Below are 22,622 nucleotides of genomic sequence, written 5' to 3'. Positions count from 1 at the left end.
TATGTTGTAAGCCTATTCATAATTTATGTGCATTTTCATTTTAAAAAAACCTTATCATCATGAATGATTATGGCCTATAAAGTGTAACTCGTGGATCAGGGCTTGAAATTAACACCAGCCAATCGGCCAAATGCTGGCCAAAGTTTCAGTTTGGCTGGTAGCCACTGTGACCCATTAGTGAGTGTGTGTTTGGCTAGTGAGATTAACACGTATTTATTAGCATTTTGGCTGGTGATGAAAAAAGTTAATTTAGGCCCCTGCAGTGGATATAGTCATTTGTAGGCATCTGGTCAGTGTAGCTAGAGGGTCGAGGCACTACACTGGTGTATGAATTCACATCATCAGTGTCCAGCAAAAACCTTACACTTGTATTATTATTATTTTAAGTATTTATTTGAAATCACTATGTTCCAAATAAATACATTTCATCATTTAAGTTGTTTCGATTAGATGATTTATAAAATGTCACGGAGACTGACCAATAGCGCTGATTAATATCTCAAGTAAATAAGGAAATAATAAAAAAAAGAAATAATAGAAAGTGGATTTACAAGGTTTCTGTTCGACAGTGACGATATACAAAAACTAATTTTTCTGTGTGTGTGTGTGTGTGTGTATATGTATGTGTGTGTGCACGAGTATGCGTGCATGTGCGAGCGTGCGTGTGTGCGTGTGCTTGTGTGTGTGCGTGTGCTTGTGTGTGTGTGTGTGTGTGCGTGCGCGTGTGTGTGCGTGCGCGTGCGTGTGTTTGTCACCCTCCCCAAAAGTGCTGACACAGAGGAGGAGCTGGAGATGGTGTGTGCCCAGTCGCGGTTGGCCGGGGCCTTTGATGTGGTGCGCTGCACTCACTGGTCTGAGGGGGGCGCCGGTGCGGTGGCTCTGGGGAAGGCCGTCCAGAGGGCTGCCGAGGTCCCCCATCCTTTCATGTATCTCTACCCACTGGAGGTAAAGTAAAGAGTGTTTACTCTACTGTACTCTACAGAAATTTTGTGTGGACATGAGAAGGTGTGATTAACAATGGACAAACAAAAATGAGATAAGACTTGGGTACCGCAGAGGGAACACAAAGGAAACATACAGTAGCCCAGAAACACGTTAACATGTGTGTTAGTGCGTCCATTCCTGTATCACTAGCCACTGGGGGTAATTAACACTTGTTTGTATCATGTGGCTGTTTGTGGTCATACGCTCTTTTTCAACATTCTGTAAAAGTCTTTTTTTTTTTTTCATTGTAAGGTAACATAGGTAACTTCACGTCATCCAATTTTGTTCAAACATCAGAAGCATAATAAGAAGCATCATTCTGAATTTGTTGTGAAAATGGATGTGTAGCGTTTCGGACCAGAGCTCTTGTTTTGCATAATTGTAGAAAGACACACTTTTGAGTAGGGCTGGATAAAATAATCGATTTAATTGATAATCGATCGATATCATTTAAAATTCACATAATCGATACACAGGGAACAAAATTTGTTTTTGCTCTTTTTCTTTTTGTTATTTTTGTTTAATTTAGGTCTATGGAAAATAGCCTGTAGGTATTAGTCAATTAGGCCTAGGCCTACTTATTACAAATTAGCAATCTGTTAACACTGTCAAGCCACAGCCCTTTGACATTTTTATATAAAAAAGGCAACAGAATCTTTTTGGGGAAATCCGGTCCGTGTACTTTTTCGTTCATTCATTATTCTATTTTGGAATGAAATATGAAATTCAAAAAAGGGTGCAACTTCTTGTTTTGATTAAAGCAATACAAGCAGAAATGGCTGTATTTTGTTTACTGCATGTGTTACTTCATACCATAATAGCATTATAAAAAATGACAACATTTTTGATCGTTTTTCAATTTGTGATATTTGGCTATTCGTTTATTGAATTTCATTTGACTGACCCCTCCCCCTCTGTTTACCCGGAAGGAAAGTTTGCCGTCTGAAACGCATCAGAAAAGGTCTAGCTACCAAACGACACACAGAACAGTAGCTGGAGCCAGAGACACAACAGAAAAATAATAGAATGATGAAAAACATGTTTGCGATGTACAGGCTAGTAGGCCTATGCGCAGCACGCGTGATGGTTAGGCCTGTATTGGAGCGTGCGTCCGCCTTATAAAATAGAGATGAAGTTCCCCTTTATGTTATGGACTCAACTTTATAGCCTAAATAAAGGCTAAAGTCTCTGGAATCAATAACCTATTATACCCTTTCACATGTAGTAATATGCATTAGGGAGCAAACGGTCCAAAGCAGTGTTCTCACGCAAACTGTTACGTATTCTGGCAAGTGTAATGAGCTGAAGCGCGCGCTCTCCATACCAAGTTTTACGCATGTTGAATACACATTTCACTTTGGTGTATTTGGAACATTAGTGATATTGTTGGAAAGCAATATGTCCGGGTTGATGCTGATGCTGATCGTAAGAACTGTCAATGTTCTCGATGACAGTTGGTCTACGTACCCCTTCCCATCGAAGATATCTCTCCTGGTCGCACAGCTGCACTTCTGTTGGATTAGAACGCTATAATAGGCTATATGGCCGCCAAATACAATCAAGTCTTAAGACCAGGCCTAAGCACATGAAATGTCGTTGCGAAGGTTAAATTGGTTGATAAGTTTAAGTCAAAATATAGACAGTAAATCATTCTTCCCCCTCTGGGACGCCCTACTCAATGGTGGTGGGGCGTATGCACATGCTTTTGGCGCTTGCTTGATATGGATAGCCTACGCAACCATCTCATGACACAAATTCCTCGCACAGTCATCACAGATCGACCACATCTTTGAAGTGTAGCAACGTTCTGAATATTGCATCAACAATGCCTGCAAAGTCCGTTTGCCTCCAAAGAAACCAAGTAGGCCTAATGAAGGCTCAACCAGCCTTCCAGGATTTACTCTCAGGTCACCCGAATTCTGAATAAACAAAAGACGCAATTCAGAAGGACGTTTTTCTTTATTGCTTTTCTCTCTTTTCTAAGATTCAACGTTTCATTTTCAGTACCTACAAAATATCAAAATATGGCGCTTGGTTCCATTTCACAAGTGATATTCAAGCGTAAATCATCATAAACAAGTCCTTATTCCTTTCTCGTGTGATATCCGAAATAGAATAATGAATGAACGAAAATATACACGGACCAAATCCTTGCACCAGGGAACGGATTGAATCGATTCGGAATGAGTCGAATCGAATCGAATTGAATCGTGATTAATCGATTGAAAGCCCTAAGAATCGAAATCGAACCGATACAGGAACATGGTTGCAATACCCAGCCTTACTTATGAGTGCAGTGTACAGTATGTCTTTACTGTGTGAGTAATAATGTGGGTAGGTGGACTGGTCAGTACACATTGTTATGCATGTCATCTACAGTACATCTGCCATCCGCAGGGGTTCCCAACCTTTTTCAACTTGGGGCCCACTCGAAATTGTCAAAAATGTTCGGGGCCCACCTCTGACCCAATTAAGAATAAAACTCAAATAAATCAACAGCAACACACACCAAAATATGATTATTATTTTTGGAAAATGATTTCAAGGCCCACTTGGAATACCTTCAGGGCCCACCAGTGGGCCCCGGCCCATAGTTTGAGAATCGCTGTGCCATCGTCTCTTTTACACTTGTCAGGGAGCACCACGTAACCTAGAAACCGTGTCCATGTCTGTGTGTCGCACAGGTTGCTCAGCTAATTCAAAGCCATATGGCCCGACCCTCTTCACTTTGATTCAGACTATAGCTCTGCCTCCCATTGGCCTGATAGGGACACTCGCACCACACACACACGCACGTACACACCATGCACACACACACACACACACACACACACACACACACACACACACACACACACACACACACACACACACACACACACACACACACACACACACACACACACACACACACACACACACACAGAGACGTTTAATATCAGGTCTATACTGTAGTGTACATGAAAACCTCAGCCAATTACTTGCCTGTGACTAAATCCACAGTGGTACCTTCTTACACCGCAGGGTGACTTTTATGATTCACCCCCTGCTGGTACTCGTGACTGTGGCTCGCTCTCATTAGCTAAGCAAATCAACTCTTTAGGTGACAGTTCATGGTTATTTTTTAAATGCACATGTAGAAACAAACATGTTGTACACCTAAAATAACTGTATCCATATGGTATGTTGAAGTACATACTAAGTGTATGCTTTGATACAGTGTACCTAACTGGCACAAAATGGGTAATAAAATCAGTGGTGTAGTGTACGTAGAACGCGGGTATACGGAGTATACCCACTTCTAAATTTCAGGGATTTCAGTATACCCACTTAAAATTGATTGATCCATTATTTTGAATAGCACAAATATATACAGTATACCCACTTCAAAAAATGCTCAAATATACAGTATACCCACCATAAAAAAGTAGACTACACCACTAAATAAAATCAAAGGTTAAACAACTCGCTATGAGTGAAAACTAGAAATAAACTGCCTACTGTTTCTCTCTCAATGGTTGTGTAGCACTGCATTATGGCTCAATAATAAGTGGATAGGGAAAAAAATGAGGTGAAGTAACTTTCCACAAATGTGTTATTGTAAGCTCTCATTCTAAAGAATCACTGATATACATGTAGATGTATGCAAATAATTTTACAGATCCCGATTGAGGAAAAGATTCGCACTGTGGCCCAAAGAATGTACGGAGCACAAGACGTCCAATTCTCAGCTCAAGCAATGGACAAAATCGGACTTTATACCAAACAGGTTAGTAGCTGTTTAAATGGCAATCATGGGTCACCATAATACATGCATTTCTTAGACTACATATTCGGACAACACTATACAAGTACAATACTATACTGTATATACTACAGTAATAATAATAATATAGAATAATACTTGTAATTGAAATGTTGCTTTAGACTTGTTTGTTAGCCTAATATATTACTCTTTGACTTTATTTATCTGAAAACTGTCCAAGTGGGGTGTTTCTCGAAATCGTATTGTTTGTATAGTTGTTAGCTAGTTAGCAACTTGGGTAGTTGCCAAATGGGGAATTGCATTGCAAGCAACAAAGTTGCTAACATTATTAGCAACTGTGGTTTCGAGAAATTCACCCCTGCAGATATGATTTGAGTCACTTGAATTTACATTGCTATATGTTCATTATGTGGATACCGCACTTTTGTTTTTTTATCAAGGGGTTGGCGAACTTGCCAGTCTGCATTGCCAAGACCCACCTGTCTCTGAGCCACGACCCGGAGAGGACAGGAGTACCCAAAGACTTTGTTTTGCCCATTGTGGACATCCAAGCCAATGTGGGGGCCGGGTTCCTCTGTTCTGTTGTGGACACTGTGAGTACATCAGTGGTCCTGTCACCACCATCTGTGACAATCAGATGCAGCCAGATGACGATTAGTCAATCAGCATGATAGCTCCTATAGTTTTGCATAATTTGTTAGATCTGGATTTGCAGAGATGTTTTTTTTTATTACAAACCCCAACTCCGATGAAGTTGGGACGTTTCATTAGATGGAGAATAGTGAAAAGACAACATATTAAGTGTTGGATTTATCAAATTAGAAATGAGTACATATGTCCCCCAAAACAATATTTTTTCTCGGTTTTAACACTTAATATGTTGTCTTTTCACTATTCTCCATCTAATGAATAGATTGAATGTTTTGAAAATGATAGCATTTTGATTTTATTCACTGTTTACCAAACGTCCCAACTTCATCGGAGTTGGGGTTTGTATTAAGTACAAAGGAAATGAAGACGCATGTCGAAACGTTCTTACTGCACTGAAAAAATAATAACAGAAAATAGACATCTGTGTGGCACCAGATTCTTTTTCCTTTTTACTTATTACTTAGTCTCCTGCTCTGGCTGCACCGGATTGTTAATTTAGAAGAGCGAAGTGCGTATCTCCTTTGTTTTTACATGTTTCTTTTATTAGCCTATTATTATTGCTCTATGTATCAAAAGTTGTTTCAAAAGCGGAGTTCTAGAGTTGTAGAAAACTCTAAAAATGTAAATCATCTCCTTTTTGTTTTCTTTGCCTGGTTGTTGATACACAAGGCGTTTAATGAAAATGATGCTGTAAAACATCGCCACACTCACAGTGTAAAATATGAGAAGGGTTGACATTCTCCACTGGGCAGAAGAAAAACACACACGTTGCTAGGTTGCAGAGCTTTACGAACCACAGGTGTGAATAACACACGCCAAACTTTAATCAGCCATGCACCTTGCTTTGCGTTCCTATTCGTAGTGCTCATTTCTGTGTATGAGAGTGACTGAGAGAGACAGATGCAGCACGCTATGCTATGAAGTAAATACTTAAAAATTCCAGTGACGTGAAAGCTTACACTTTTTTTGTCATCCTGTACCTCTGTTTTTCTAGTCTTTGTTTCTTGTTTTGAACCACAAACCCATATTTCTGTGTGTGTTGTTTTTTTTTAAATAGAAACTTGTTTTCAAAAACTAGTCTCATTTCGCCATCCCCTTTGTTTCTCCTCTTGCCTGTTACTATACATTTATTAGACGATGGCTCCATCGCACAGACGAACGTGGCCTTGTTACCATGACAATGACCTCTATTCCGTCATGCAGTAGGTTCAGACCCCGAGGTGAGTAAAAAAAAAGGGTGCGTAGTTATCACACTTTTTTTCCAAAGTGTGAAAAAGCTGAACAAATTAGATCTGTCTTGCCTAGGCTTGTTTGCAATCCATCCTCTCTTTTTCATTAAAAGAGAATCGCATAGTAACCGTATCAGTGCTTCCTATGAGCCATATGGCCATATGCAAAGTCAACATTCTAAGACATCGACCTTTAACCTTTATAATGAAACAGATTGCTTGTTTTGATTGTCTTGAAATGTGGCTTGCTTTACATAGTCTTATTATCACTCTCTGTCTCTTGCTCTTTATCTTTTTATTAAGTGTGGTCCAATATCATCATTTGGAATGGCTGTCATTACCAAGTAACATTGACAATTATTTTTTTAAATGATTATTATAATGAATTAAAAAATGAAGATAGAAGAAAATGTTTTTGAGTTGACAAACAGACAAACAAACGCGACCGAAAACATAACCTCCTTGGCGGAGGTAAAAAAAAAAGAACATGTTGCACAAATAGACTAAAACAAACACATGCTTTTTCTTTCTTTCACCCGTGCCTATATACAGTACCGTATGACTTCCTGTTCTCATGGTACACCACACCTGTGTCCTTACCTCTAGGTCTGGCCGTAGCCTACAGAGGCACAGTTTCCATTACACCTGCCACTTGAAGGGAAATGGAAGAAGTATCAGCTCCTCCATCTCAGAGAGCCACCCAAGCAATCAAGCAGAGCAAGGACGGACAGAAACACAGCTTTTTGCAGGACTGAAAGACCCCTTTGCCTCCTCACACACTTTCATTCAATGTGCCTTTTTTGTGATGTCACATCCTGTACAAAAAAACCCACAAAGCCCCAAATAGAAGCAGTGGTCTCAAAGGAAATACAATCTGCTGCATTCATTTGAAAAAAAAAAAATGTGAGTCCTTTCCTTTGCCCTTCCGTTTTTCTTCCCCTTGACTGAATACATTTCTGGTAGTCCTTCCTGCAAACTACTACTCCTACAGTACTCCAGATAGCTTGTTGCTATTGCATGGCGACTTAAGTCCCTGAGTGGATTTTCCAATCTCAAAATAGCAACATCACTCCTTCACAAATTCAAGAATCCAAACATGGCTTGGGATATGGCTGTGCTGTCTCCATGAATGACTCTTGCCTATTTTCTTGCAGCTGAAGGAGATGTCAAAACCGCGAAAGGGTGTGATAACTGTGTTACCTGTTGGGTTCAGAGGAGGTAGACTTGAGTGGTTGTGAAGGAATCTATTTTGGTGTTACTTTCAGAAGAACATGGAAGGGGGCACAGAAAATGCTATAGAAAGCCACATATAGTATCTTATTCCTTAATCTGATGAATTCCTTTTAATGTGATGAAATACAGTGTTCCATTATGTACAAGGTACTGTACACACACAGCTGCTTGGGCTAATGTGATTTGCTGTACGATCTCAATCCAATGTGGGTTTGAAGGGTCTGTCTATGGAGTCATCTGTTATACCAATTTGGTAGCATTGATTTCCAAAGAAAAGTATTAAGCAAAAAAACAAAAATAATAATCGATCCTCAAAGGGCCATTCCCACCAATCATCTGTTTCGTACTGTACTGTCATCTCCCGTAGCCCCATGCATCACGGACACTCCACACCACCCACGAGTTAATTGACCTTTTGATTAAGGAAAAGATGACTGTTGCCATGGCTACCTAGCAAATGGTGTGATTGTATTATTAGGCCCTCTCTGCTCATTAGTGTCCGTCTGTATTTATTTAAAGGCTGTTTAAGTGAACATGCTGAGACCAAGGGTGCGTTCCAATATGCGACCTTGCGTCCTCCACTTGTGGCCTCTTAACAGGATGTAGTACATCGTGATGACATCACTGACAACAGCATTTTATTTCAGTATCTCGCAAAAGCTCAAATGTAAAGTCTTTTTATCATTTTCAAACAGGATGGTAAATGAAGAATACTCCCCCAAATATGGTTTTGGCTAGGCTGACAGCTGGGAAACTTAATTGTTTTCTCCACGGAGGCGGGGCATCAGCAAAACGTGAGGCCACAAGCCCACGTGGAGGACGCAAGGTTGCATATTGGAATGCACCCCATGTACACAGCACATGGTTAGCATTATGAACCCAAGGGCCAGCTGCATGCGTGTCACATGTCATGACTTGACATCATTATCATGGACACCAAAGATCCTTTTGTTTTCTTGAGAAAGAGGATCGGAGGCCTCGTGCATCGACAGAGACTGTCCTCCTTTCCAGGCGATTGCATTTCTTGCGCCTTGTTGTTACACAAATGTGCCTTTTTTTCATGTGCTTCCATCATATCGAAGAACAGTTGACATTTTTTTACCTATGACTTGGCCATTTTAAATGACAACAATTACAATAAAAATGCTGTGTTACTTCTACACTCCGAGAGTCGATTTAACACATTTGAGTGTGGTCCCAGAGTGTTAGATTAACACTGCAGTTTTTACTGTGTACTGAGTTTTATGATGGGAGATTACCGCAAAACTATGTCTTAGACCTTGTGTTTACAACCAGCATTGGTTTTTAGAAACAAACTGCCCAAGGGAGCAAGGACTTTTTTTATGCATTGAAAATATTTGAAGATTTTCGTAATTGAGCTCTCTCCATGTACCAAATGACTGTGAAATGATCCATGTTTATCATGACATCTTTGTAATTAAAGTGCCTTGCTGCTTTACCAGACGTTTGGTGTCTGCGTTGTAAGTGAGCTTGAACCCCCATCCTTCCCTCACCACCACGCTTCCAGAGCCTGGCTGTGTCAACACATCTTGGTGGTGGCACGAAAGTGCAAGCCACACAGCATATTTGGGGCAGTCATTGGCCAGCCTCTGGGATTTCATGTCACGTAACATTAAGCAAGGCTCCTCGATCCTGGGTTGGTGAGGAAGGCATGGCCCCGAGAGATTTCTTCTTGTGTGGTGGAACGTCGGCAGCTAGCTGTACAGTACTGTTCCAAGTGCTTGCAGGAAGAATACAATGGATTGATTCAAAATTAAGTTGTAAATATATAGGCCTACTGTATCTGCTGGTAAACCAGAGTAGATTTAGCATCTTTCTGGGAAATAGAACATTAAATGGTGGTGCTATTATACTGATGGCTACATTTGTTTGAGCAAATTTTGTTTCCAAAACTGTATTGCATTGGGCTATGTACTGTATAGCCAATGTCTAATATTGATGTTGGTATTGGTTTTAGTGTTGCCACCTGTCCCGGTTTTAATGGTCTCTCCCAGAGAAAATATAGGCTACGTATATATACATTCCCTGGGCACTTAACTGGGTGAAGAGCACCATTGCTTACAAAAAATTGGGTGATTGATTGGGTTGTCAAAATGTCCAGGGTTTTTTTTTTTTGTCAGACAGAGGAGGAAACACAAATTGATTGCTTTTCTCTTGTGGCATTCGTGAGCGTCTTAATGCCACATAGCCTACAATTAATGTGTTCAAAATGATGCTGCAGTGTTGTATTGTTAGGTTGGTTGGTTTGTTGGTATGCTTTGCTGTATTATAATGCTGCAAAGAAAGTGTAAGTATGAATTCATGTCATTCTGCAACCCATGGCTCCACATCATAAACAATAAATCCAGTTTTTGTTAAATCAAGTCATTCCTGGATAATAGCAAAGACAATAGCTACAGTTTTAAACTGTTTAAATCAGCGGTTCTCAAACTTTTCCTTCCACCCCCCCCTTCGGAGGATCTGAATGCTTCCGAGCCCCCCCCCAATCATTTTCTTAGGGGGGAAAAAAATAAAAAAATAAGATGTCACAAGCCCCCCCTGCAATGCCTCCGCGCCCCCCAGGGGGGCTTGCTGTTTGCATCGCTTTGCTGTGTAAAAACACCCTGTAGCCTACAGAACACATTTTCATGTATAGGCCTATCACTGTAGGGGTTCCAATATAGGCCATCGTCTCATCTTGAATGCTAAAAAGAACAACCCACAACAGCACAGACTACAGAATGGAACGAAGAATCTAAGATGTCTGACCACGTGGGTAATTTACTCTGCCCTGCTGGACATCAGGGTATGTGACTGATGCATATTTTAGTTTCAGCTTAAGTCCCTGAATGTTGCTGAGCCCATGTAAAGAAAGTAGCCTAAATCACAGCAGCTTGATACTGTCTAGTTTGTCATAACTTGTTTGATTTTTCAAGGCTACTCATGTCAGATGGTCCTACAGAATGTAGGCCTACCAACAGTCAGATTATGGTAGCCTATCAGGTTATCTTTCAACAAATGCAAGGATGGTAGGCTATTCTCTGTTTTAGGCATTTGCACTGTAAGATGATAGCAAAATGCATAGGCCTAATGGTCACCTTAGGTAATTGTAGTTAGCAAATAATAAGTAAAATGAAAAGTTTTATACTTTTCCACACTTTTACGCTTTTTAACTATTTACATGTGGAGGTTAAAAACATCTCCACGTCGCACACCCGTATCTGGGGTGTAGCAGCCTTTTCATAGTTTTCTCAAAATAAAGTGTCAATCAGCAGGTTACTATGGAAACTGGGCAGGATGCGACTAGGCTACATGTTGGCGGCAGCGAGCACTTGGGTTTAGACGTGCAGCCGGAGGGAGAGCCTTCTCCAGCTCCTTGGTTTCTTCATCTTTGCGCGAACTTCAGCTGGAAAGGCTTTATTCGGAATTTTTTTACGGGTTCAGGAATTTTCTTATTCAGGTATGTCACTTGTCTTCATTGAAAAATAACTAAGGAGTTTATTTGCTGAGGTTTGTTTAGCCTACACTTGCTAAGGTCATACCCGGTGCGACGAGTGACAGAAAAAAATACTGATGTCATATTGGTCGATAATGTGGCGCGTAAATCTCTTAAAATAGACTGCACGGACACTTGACGTCAGTTTACTATTAGTATTTTATAAGTTGCCTGCTAGCTTAACACATTCTTTTGCGAAAATAATTATGTTTCTACCAGGTTTGCTGTTTTTATTTTATTTTATTTGATATCACAAAGTGCTCAGTTTGGATTCGTCCCTCTTTTTGGCAACTTATTACGCACAGCCACCACTATTAACTGAGGCTATGATTCCGTCGATGAACTGAAAAGGATTATTGTGAGAGCAACTGCTGATAGGCTATGTTGCTGTTTCCATTTCCTGCTTTTTCCAAACCTGCTGCGTCTATAACTTTAGTAGCCTATATATTTTAATCTTGTTCATATGAAATATTACAAAACCAACATGCATGCCAACTGTTCCCAATAGGTGTGTTGTCATGTTGTAGCCTACTCGCTCAAACTGATTTCCAGCCCTGTCAAAACTAATATGTCATTTTTTGACAGGAAGCACTCAGGTGTGTCCAATTTAAAGCCATGGCAACCAATGACTCTGACACCAGCCAAGGTCATCAGAAAGTAGTCCTGAAGAGGAAACTGACCGGCCCACCGAGACTTCTACTAGGCAAAGCCAAGGCCAAGAATCAAACCGGAGGACGCCCAGATGCACGAGGACTGAGACACCAGCGAAGAATGGACACAAATGGTACCTCAAAGGACTCCACTCCTCCTCCTCCTCCAACAGCACACCATGATCCCTTGGGGGAGGAAGCCACGCCATCAGCATCAGCCTGCCCTCCCGGAAGTCCACAAGCAACCACCAATAAGGAAGCAGAGGACAGCCACCAGACAAGGCTCGACAGTGATGGCTCTGCCTGTGAAGCTGGTTCTGAGGGCGAAAGAGCCAAAGACCAGCATCTTGATGATCATGGCAGCAGGAAGAACAAAATGTCAGCCAAACACGGACTGGGACTGAGGCGGCTATTGCCACACGTGTTTATGTGTGTCAGATGGAGACAGAGGAAACACGACCACCCCGAGGCGAAAAAAGAGGATGCTGTGGTGGCTACACAAACTCTGGAATGTTCCGGTGAGGACTCACAGTCGACAGGTGACACCATCACACAAGGAACTGCGGAGCAAGGTGCTACCTGTCACCCCGATGGCGACGCAAATACACAGCATGGAACTAGATCCTCAGGGAAAAAGAGGGCCAAAAACATTTGGTTTCCGTTTGTCGGTCGTCACAAAAGTAAGGGCAGACGTCAGAGCAAGCAGTCTCAATCGTTAGTGAACAATTCAGAGGCTGTGCGAAAGACAACACTGCGAAAAAGAATACAAGGCTTCTTGACCAGACGAAAGGAAGCAGCCTCCTCACAAAAGACATTTGAATGTGGTGGTGAGACACAAACACCTTTGCCCGAGCAGACAGAAAGACAGGCAGACAGCCAGGATGATGAGAGCAAAGACCTGCCCAATACCCCAGAGGAAGGCAGCTCAGACAGAGAAGGTGAGCAGGGATGTCCAGAAACTGTCACAGTCAGTGCTGAGGTAACGGCTGACAGTGAAAAGGGCACGGAGTGTGAATGCCAAGATGGTGATAATAACGCCGGTCCTACCCGTAAGACGTCAGAGGATTTGAACACAAAGGATGAGGATGAAAACGAACAGCAGGGCTGCGCAGACGTACAGGAGTTTGGTGTGAATGAGGCCTCAGGTGTCTATGATAGAGCCAACACTACCTGTGTGGCTGAGTTAAGCCCAGTGCTCAGCCCACAGATAGACATAGCCTTGGCTATGGATGATGTGTTCGAGAACGGGGCAGAGGACACCAAGTTGTTTGACGACACAAGCGAGCCGACAGGTCCTCCAGACCCCAGCCACGCCATGCCTTACAACCACCACCATGCCAGTAGTAGTAATATGTCTTTCCTAACCGTGCCAGTGGATGGTTTCTGGGCTCCACGTGAATCCAATAGCCCAGACGTGAAGTCGTGCTCCGACACATTTGATTGCAGTCTGGCACCTGAAGATGCGAGCCTGATTACTGGAGAGAGCCTACTGATTCTCACTGCCAACTCCCTAGTTCAAGCTGCCATTAAAAGGGCTCTTTGTCAGCTCTCAAGGGAAGCACAACCTCCACTGACAAACAGCCACAGAGATACAGAGTGTGCAAATATGGAAGGCACTTGAGGTGCAGCTAGCTTATGGAGACTGTGGACACAGATATCCGGACATACTCGGTTATAGAACAGTCCATGTTAATAGTTTTTTTCCTTCTGTACAGTTAATGATTCATTTTGGGTCTCTCAGGCCTTGATTACAGGTATGTGGATATGTCTAAAATTGATATTTTGTCTATCCGTTAACATATTTTGATCTTGTTTACATCACATGTGGATTACAAAAATCACCATTGTGACTGGTGCATTTTAGACAACTCTGGTTTAAAATAATATATATATAAAATATAATATTTTATATTTGTATATAAAATATAATATATATATATATATAAAATAATATATGTAGGGGGTGAATTCAGGTAAATTGGGCCACTTTTGGCCATTCGCTTATATGCAAAAAAAGTGGCTCAACTTACCTAAATTCACCATAGTTTAGGGAGTTTGAAGTCGCTTTACATGTAAACAAAAGGCCCAAATGGATGCCATTACAAAAATATCCATATACGTACAAAAATATCCATATACGTACATGTAAACAGTCTCAGTGTTGGTGTCTTTTTACAGGCCTTGGTCTGTACTCTGTATATTTACATTGGGTGTGAACACAATTATTGTGCTGTAACATGAGTTACGTACATGTTATACGTGTTTATATGTGTTTTCACAATATGTTGTGCTCTCACACATCAAATATCATGATGCAGATTTTGGAAATATATTGGTTGCTTTGGTTGCTTTTTTTTTAAGTAGGCCTATTTACAGTGGTCTTCAAGTTCAGGTATCAGAGTACCTTTAAAAACTTTTCAGATAAGGTCAAATGTGCTGCAAAAAGTAATTAAAGTGCTTTCCATATACAGACTTTCTCCTCATTAAACACAAACACGAGGGTGACATATGCAGCCACCCACACCATGATGATATTTATAGCTCTGATTTGTGACATTATCGTTTCACTGTAATCAGATCTAGTTTCTATAGCAATGAAAAACCCACACATTATGATTACAGAAAGCCTTTTTGTTTTGAATTTTTTTCCCCTCTAACTTTCCACTTGTAACTTGGAAGACATACTAGATCTTCAAAGAGTACATAGAGTATTTTACAGTACCAGTGTATTTCAGCTGGGCACTTTCTAGCTTCACACGGTATGGCTACAGAAAGGGCTGCTGACAGCTTTGGACCGGGCCCAGGACAGTCATTTGAAAGGGCCCCCCAGCCCAATAGATACAATGTAATGAGGACCCAATTCTGGGGCCCATCTCTCCCTGGGCCCGGAACAACTGTCCCCTTTGTCCCCCTCTGCCGTCACCTCTGGCTACAGATAGCAAATTCAGCATTAGGTGAAACTACAGTAAATTATGGACGAGACATGCTTCGAGGATACCTAGTGTTTCTCCATGGATGTAATGAATCTTTAAATTTGAAAAGCCAGATGAAAATGCATAATGCATCCAGTCTAAAGGTTTCTGTGGTTGAATAGCAGTTGAACTCGTCCTACTTCACCTAAAATGACATCATCTTAATTAATCTTTCACGTTTTCGCTCTTAAGGATCTCCAGTGTGACACAGCTCTCCCACACATGGCCACCTGATCTCCCTGTACAAAAGGGAAGGATCTCATTCATCATAGAACAGTTTAGCTGAAATAATCACATTATGGAAATTATTGTCATCCAGAGACTAATTTCAAAATTATGATCTAGCACATTTGAAAGCCATTTGATATGAATAGCAATAGGTCCAGTGAGATCACTGTCCAACCTCAAAGCACACTGCCCTCTGGTGATTGGAAATTGCAACTAGCTTCCACATGCTGTTACACCTACAATAACACAGTTAACATATAGACACTTCAGAAATACAAAATATTCATTATGTACCTGTATTTAAAGTACCTGGGGACTGTGCACAGTCCTTAAGATTTCAGGTTTAAGATTTCAGGATTGAGATTTAGTAATTGACTTTAATTAAACGCCTGTAATTTGGAACACAACCCCCCCCCCCCCCCCCACACACACACACACACACACACACACATGCATACACACGCAGCCACTTCAAATTTTAGCCTAGATAAGACTGTGTTTTAAGTGTGATTGGGTTGGTATATTACATTACTCTTAACTGACACTTTTATCCAAAGAGACATACAGACAGACACAATAGGGCAATGGTTACAGTCCCTGGACCACTGTTGGATTAGGTGCCTAGGTCAAGTGCACTTCAGTGATAGATTCCTAATCGTCACAGGCCTGGTGGAAGAAGAAAATCCAGATCCTGAAACTTGAATTTAAACTTTGAAATAAGAAAACCCTATCAACTAAATATTCACAAAGTTTTCAGCCCTGCCGTGGTAACCCGGTAGAGCACTCATCTGCCATGCAGCTGACCTGGGTTCTATTCCCGGCCCGGGTCATTTGCTGACCTCTCCCCATCTCTCTCCCCATTCGCTTCCTGCCCACCTCTCAAACTGTCCTGTCATCATCAAAGTCGTAAAATACCCAAAAAAAAAAATATTCTCAAAGTTTCAATCCTGCAAACAAACTGTCAAGCCTGAAATCGGGCACTGGGCCTGAATACTATTAGCCCTGCGGTCAGGGCTTCAAACCCGCAACCCTCTTCAAAGGCTACCTCCCTGAACATCAGGCCATGGCTGGTGTTTAGTTTTAGTATTTTGAAGTGACACTACCATTTTCTATATGGCTTCAATAGATCAGCAGTAGCAGGCTTAATGACACATTTTTATTTTCTTTCCTGCTTTTTAATTTAAAACATTTTGTCTTTACACACAGCATTTTCAAAATAGTACAAGCAAATACATTTTGGAAAAAACAAGTTTATTACCAAAAATATTCTGGTAAATGGGTAGCATGTAGTGGTTTTACAATTTACATTGACTGGCAAGTTGAAGTTCATACAAACACACCTTACTGGTCACAATGTACACAAATGAAGATCACACCTGCAAGGGTTACACAGGTTTTCACAAACCAATCACAGCACAATAAAACATGAAACTGACAAAACTGCAGTTATCAGCACATTCCAACAGCATGGACAATCCAGGATTAGGGTCTCTTAAAGAAACCAAACTTTAGACCTGCAGCGGTGTCATTCCAAGTCTTACAAAGTAAAAACATCAGTTTTTCAAACATCACATTTTCCTCAACACACTTGCCATTAGATTCATTCCCTTCATTGAGATTAGCTGGTTTAGAATAAGTTTTGATGTGTAATGAACTTGGCTATTTGGGACCAAACAATGTTTTGAGGAGTCAAAATACTGCAGTGCACTATTATACAATTCAAATACACCTTGGGTTGAAAAGTGAAGGACGTGGCCATTGAAATTAAGCGTGTTCCTTTCAGTCACTGCATCATGCGGCCAATATGGCTCCAGTTTAGATATCACTGACTGCCAGATATAAATATCTCATCTGCCATCATCTTAGGGGCATGGAAAATTAAATTTCACCAGCCAAACGAGGACATTGATTCGATGTTGTCCTTCTGTTTGGGCACAACCACATAGCTAGTGAGGGTCAATGAGCTCAAACCAAATTCGATTACACATTTAAGGACTACGTGACAAAACATTGAGGCTATTAGCACACAGCAGAGACGCTGAAGTAAAACTCATTTGGCTTTCCTGTTGTGCCATTGAGAGAGGCTGCCTGTTAAGACCTGCGTGAAACTGGACCCACCTCAGACCCAAAATGCTGAAATAACACTGCAGATTGTATGTGCTATGTTTGTGCCGGATAGTGCTGTGAAAATGTTCGTTTGTGCTATTAAGGCTTTTGAGTAATTTAAATACTCAAATACTCATACATTTTTAATACATTTTTCTGACTAGTGATATCACGCAGTCCCCCCTCCACGTCCAAATTTCTCCAAAGTAGTCTCAATCGAAGGCAATTACTTGGTGCTCATTTGTGCTGTGAAAATTAACGCTTCAATAACTTGTTTTGTAAAGTTACAGCTCTTTTATTGTATTATTATGCTATTATGTTATTAATAGCACAACATTTTTTTTACAGCACTATCCGGCACAAACATAGCACATACAATCGGCAGTGTTATTTCAGCATTTTCGGCCTGAGGGGGGGACAGCTTCACGCAGGCCCTCTTAAGGTATTGTAAAGACCTGACAGGCACCTAAAGGTTTTCAGAAGCATGTAGAGTTTCTTTTAGAGCTCTGTTTAGTAGGGCTGTAACGATACACTCAACTCACGATTCGGTTCGTATCACGATTTTTGACCTACACTTTGATACACCCCACGATTTCTGAAATGTATCTCATTTGGAAGATTGGAAGAATTATCACATTGAATCATATGGTTGTTTTCTGGACTGAAGGATAACAAAACTTTGAAAGGACGTATCACGATACTGCCTCCTTACATCACGATACAGTATCGTGACTCTGAGTACCACCATTTCTCGGTTAACGATTTATCGTTACAGCCCTACTGTTTAGGCTGTTGTAGCTAGCAGACGCAACAGCATTAGGCTCCATTTTGATTATTTACAAATACTTTTTCTTCCTCCCCAAACAAAACATGCTTTAAAACATTTCAAAGCAAATATGTTTCTTTTTGGAGACTTAATCGTCAGAATGCCAAAACACGAGTCTGGTTTAGGACTTTTCTGGAACAAGTGCATTTGCTGGGGTAGTGTCCTTACACAAAACCGGCTAAGGCACGGCAAGCTTGTTTCATTCATTTAACTCATTTAGCAAGTCTGAAGCATTCCATCCAATGTAATACAAAATACAATTCCAAGGCGCTTCTTGGACTTAGTGTTTTCGAACCACATTCATATTGAAAAATAAAAACTACACTGATGTTTTCAGGGATCAATGTATGCAGTTTAAAAATACATCGAACAGAACACAATTCAGACAATGCCGAGACACAAAGACCCTAAGTACAAAAAAAAAACCCAAAACAAAACAAAAAAATGGCAACCTCCATTACCATAATCCCCATAGTTACTTGTACCTACCAAATATATTCAGGCTACTTGAAACAGACATAAAAGACGGTAAAAGTAAGTATAAGTAAGTGCCATTCATTTTCCAAATACACACTCTCTCTCTCTTTGGATGAAGAGAGTTCATACGTATGCTGCTTGTAAGTGTTCCACTCTACATTCGTGAATGCGTTCCCCCATGTTCCCCCTCTGCTATTCAGCAGGGAGAGCGTCCATGCTCTCATGGGACACTTCTGAGTCTAAAGAGTAGCAGGAGCTGCCGTTGTCTTGGCCGTCCCGGGAGGCCACCCCCCCACCCTCCTCGTTGATGTTCATCATCCCGTCCCCTGGTCCTGTCCCGGCGCCCTGTAGCAGGCCCCCATCGCCTGTCGTCCCCTCGCAGGCCGCCTGCAGCAGCTGGTTGCAAAGGCGATTGTATCTCGGCTGCTGCTGCTGCTGCTGTTGATGTTGGTGCTGGTGCTGAGCGAGACGCGCTTGTTTGCCCACGTGCTGCGAGAACATGTGCTCCTGCAGCTGGCTTTTGAGCGAGAAGCGCTGGTTGCACACGGCGCATACAATCTTCCTCTTGCGGGTGAACAGGCCCACCATGGGTACCGTGCTGCCGCTGGCGAAGCCTCCGATCCCCACCAAGCCCCCCGTGCCGCTGCCTCCACCACCACCACCACCACCGCCGCCGGCGCTCCGCCTCAGTTCGGCCGCGATCTCGTCCGCGAGGGCCTGACTCTGCCGCAGGGCCTCCTCCAGGCATCCGGCGTCCAGCCGATCCCTGGACGTGCTGCGGTGCTCCTCGGCTCCGGCCGGCCCGCCCAAATCCGCGTCCTCCGACGGCGTTCCCTCCATGAGCGGCTCCAGAGCGCAGGCGGCGTGGGTGATGAGGTGCTCCTGGAGCCCCTCGGGGGACAGGCAGCGCTCGCCGCACCGCGGGCACTGCAGTGCCAGGCCCAGGCCGCCCTGGGCCGGGGAGAGCGCCGCCGCCCGAGCCCCCAGAGCCCGCAACGAGGCCTTGTCCTCATCACGACACGCACCACCAACACCACCACCACCATCGGCGTGCTCCTCCTCCTCCTCCTCCTCCTCCAGCCTTTCCTCTTTAATCCTGGCCGAGATGTCGGAGCTGTCCCCGGACGCCAGGGAGGACAGCGGGCGCATGCCGCCTGGCTGGGGGTCGACGGAGGCGACGACGCCCTCCACCAAGCCGACCGCCTGCGAGGGCTGGGCGTGGTGGTGCGAGCGCCCGGGCCAGTCCGCCCGGCTGGTGGAGCGCGAGCCCTCGGGGTCCCGCTGCCCGCTGCTGCCGGCGCCCACCTTGACGGCGGCCCCATCCTTGCCGGGCAGCTGCGAGGAGATCTGGATGCCGTACAGGTTGGACATGCGGCCGTCCGGGGAGCCGGCGTCCGCCGGGCCGAGCTCGCCGGGCTTGCGGCACAGCTGGTAGGCGTGGAGGAACTTGATGCCCTCCTGGAGGCGGGCCTTGTCCACGTGCTGCTTGGGGCCGGTGCCCGTGTACATGATGTGCAGCAGGTAGCTGAAGACGTCCGGCTGGATGTCTGTGGGCTGGATTTTGATGCATTCGCTGGAGAGGTGAAATGGAAAAAAAAAATTAATGATTGAACAGACTATTGTTTATTGTTTGTCACTATATTGTATGTAGAAAGTAAACTATAGCCTACATATAATGATATTTAACGTGTCTCACTTATCAGTGCAACATGAATTAGCCTTATGGCTATAATCTTATATAATCTATAATCTATATTTTGCTATACAATGCTAGTGATATACGTATGCTGTCCGTTTGTTAAATAAACACATTTCAAACTTCAAAACTCAGGCAATTATCAATAAATGCTTGATTGGCAAAAAAAAAAACAAGGAATGTGTGAATACACAGCTAAAAAAATAATTGAGTTTTGGTTAACAAGTGTCTCATAAGTCCCTTATCTAACATACTCCTGAGGTACCCTGAGCATGGTACTGTCCTGCCGCACTGCTCCGTTGCAGGCGCCATTGGGGGTTGCCCCTTTGCACAGGTGCAATTTCGTTGTGTGCAGTGTTCTCTTGTGTGCTGTGGTGTGCTGTCACAATGACAATGGGAGTTGGAGTTTCCCAGTTGGGCTTTCACTTCACTTTTACTTCACTTACTGTATATGGGCACTTAGGCATGTATGTTGTGAACCCTAATATAAAGTGATACCAATAAATGCATACCATCTCATTCTACTTTAAAAAAAAAAACATATTTTGTTTGGTCTTTTAGACTGTACGCGACACAACAGTTTTTGTGAGAGACAGGAAACGTTTGGGAGAGAGAGAGAGAGACAGGGATGGGTCGGCAAAGGACCCGGGCCGGAATTGAACCCGGGTCAGCCGCGTAGTAGACAAGTGCCCTCCCCGCTAAGCCTCATTCTACTGTTGACTGAAAAACAATCATAGAGAGCAGTGATATAAGTGACCTGGTATATACCTGGACTGGTGAATGAAGATCATCTTGAAGTAGTTGGAGAAGGCCGCCAGTACCGCCCGGTGGGCTTTGAAGTACACGTTGCCAATGGCAACTGTGCAGTCACACAGGAAGCCGAACTCCCGCTGAACGTTCAGCTGCTGCAGGAGGTACAGGCTGTGGCTGGACACGTCCATGGCGCCCACTCTCAACCTTCCAAAGGAAAATAAAGGTTCAAATCAAAAAAAAAACCTGCTACACCTGTTCACAACATCCAGGATAAACAGACAGGCACACACACACACACACACACACACACACACACACATGTTGATCTCAGAGGTGGGTGGGATGTCTGCCATTTAATATAAAGTATAATTGTTTTTCGATAATAATAACAGAACTGATTTTGAAAGATACACAGATAGCTCAAAACAGGATTTTTTTTTAGGCCACCTATGAGTGCAAAAACGTTAAATCTTACAACTACCTGGCTTTCCTCACGGATCAATAAATTATTCTCTACTCATATGGCAGGGGAAGATAAAGGTAGACCCAGCCCTGAGTGTAGTGGAAAGTGCGCACATCCAGCAAAAAAGCGTCAGCAGGTGCCAAATCAAAAAATTCAGTCACATGTAGGAGCGAGAAAGGATCTGCACACTGCTTGCAAAAGACTAGTCCAGCCCTGAGACCATAAAAGTTATTACAGAGTTATAAACCCCCAAGAAACTGCCAGTAATGACAAGAGACACATGGTTGCATGACCAACACAGCACAGGTCAATTAAGCCCATGAGCAGGACCTGCACAAACTTGTGACATATAATATAATATAATATAATATAATATAATATAATATAATGTGAAATAATATAATATAAACTGATACATTGACTACAAAACCTGTTCTTTACAGGACATTTTACTGCCTATGGTGACCTCTAGTGACAGGACTACTGCATGTACATTATCGTTCCCCTACCAGTTTTGCACAATGTTTAGAACAGTCAGCCAAGACGTGCACACATCTGGATAGAACAGTGGGTCTCCAAAAATCTATCCCGTCACTAAGCAAAGAGCAGATGGCAAAAAATGTGTGGAATGTTATTTATCTAGCCGGATATGCGATGGATGGACACACGCTTCTTTTATGGCTCCCAAGCTATAGCCATGAACGTGCATAGCTGGCATGAAACCATAAAAGATTCCATGTTTAGCATAGTGCACTGTTCGATTACCTCCATGCATATTGAATGGATAATGTGGGCAATTGGCGATACACAGTGCATTGTTGTGCTCAGACTAAAGACCCAGTAAACCTATGCATTGATTCGACTAACAGCCCTGTAGACTACATTTCAAAGCTGAGGAGAGACAATACCTGAACACTCCCGTTGGATGCACTATACCTGCATAAAATGTCGATAAAGACGTACTTAAATCTGTTAACTGCAATTCAAATGAGATATGCGTAATGCGTATGCACGATGTTAAGCGACGAGTTATGCATTAAATTCAGCTAGAGCCATAATGACAGTCACAGTTTACAAAAGCATCATGTTATG

General features: G+C 42.6%; 3 protein-coding genes across 5 annotated transcripts in view; 2 read left to right on the top strand and 1 right to left on the bottom strand.

The window, feature by feature from the left end:
* Positions 1–8,444, top strand: part of mthfd1a (methylenetetrahydrofolate dehydrogenase (NADP+ dependent) 1a, methenyltetrahydrofolate cyclohydrolase, formyltetrahydrofolate synthetase) — a 53,214-nt gene extending 44,770 nt beyond the window's left edge. For all 3 annotated transcript variants that reach the window (XM_063223674.1, XM_063223673.1, XM_063223672.1), the window contains 5 exons: positions 768–945; positions 4,646–4,753; positions 5,191–5,343; positions 6,536–6,621; positions 7,237–8,444. In XM_063223674.1, coding sequence (XP_063079744.1) covers positions 768–945; positions 4,646–4,753; positions 5,191–5,343; positions 6,536–6,607 — 511 coding nt within the window. In that variant the 3' untranslated portion in view covers positions 6,608–6,621; positions 7,237–8,444. The remainder of the gene's footprint in view (positions 1–767; positions 946–4,645; positions 4,754–5,190; positions 5,344–6,535; positions 6,622–7,236) is intronic.
* Positions 8,445–11,043: 2,599 nt separating this feature from the next.
* si:dkey-1h6.8 (uncharacterized) lies at positions 11,044–13,881 on the top strand. The gene is made up of 2 exons (XM_063222536.1): positions 11,044–11,323; positions 11,945–13,881. Exon 2 carries the CDS (start codon positions 11,975–11,977, stop codon positions 13,628–13,630), a length of 1,656 nt encoding a protein of 551 aa, XP_063078606.1. The 5' UTR covers positions 11,044–11,323; positions 11,945–11,974; the 3' UTR covers positions 13,631–13,881.
* Positions 13,882–16,439: 2,558 nt separating this feature from the next.
* On the bottom strand, positions 16,440–21,267 carry zbtb25 (zinc finger and BTB domain containing 25). Its single transcript, XM_063222535.1, has 2 exons — positions 21,083–21,267; positions 16,440–20,191 (listed from the first exon to the last, which is right to left on the bottom strand). The coding sequence occupies exons 1-2, from the start codon at positions 21,253–21,255 to the stop codon at positions 18,811–18,813; spliced, it is 1,554 nt and encodes a 517-aa protein (XP_063078605.1). The 5' UTR covers positions 21,256–21,267; the 3' UTR covers positions 16,440–18,810.
* Positions 21,268–22,622: the final 1,355 nt, after the last annotated feature.

This window comes from Engraulis encrasicolus, chromosome 18 (genome assembly GCF_034702125.1).
Source record: "Engraulis encrasicolus isolate BLACKSEA-1 chromosome 18, IST_EnEncr_1.0, whole genome shotgun sequence".
Classification (NCBI taxonomy): Eukaryota; Metazoa; Chordata; class Actinopteri; order Clupeiformes; family Engraulidae; genus Engraulis; species Engraulis encrasicolus.
This window is presented reverse-complemented; position numbering and strand designations above follow the sequence as displayed.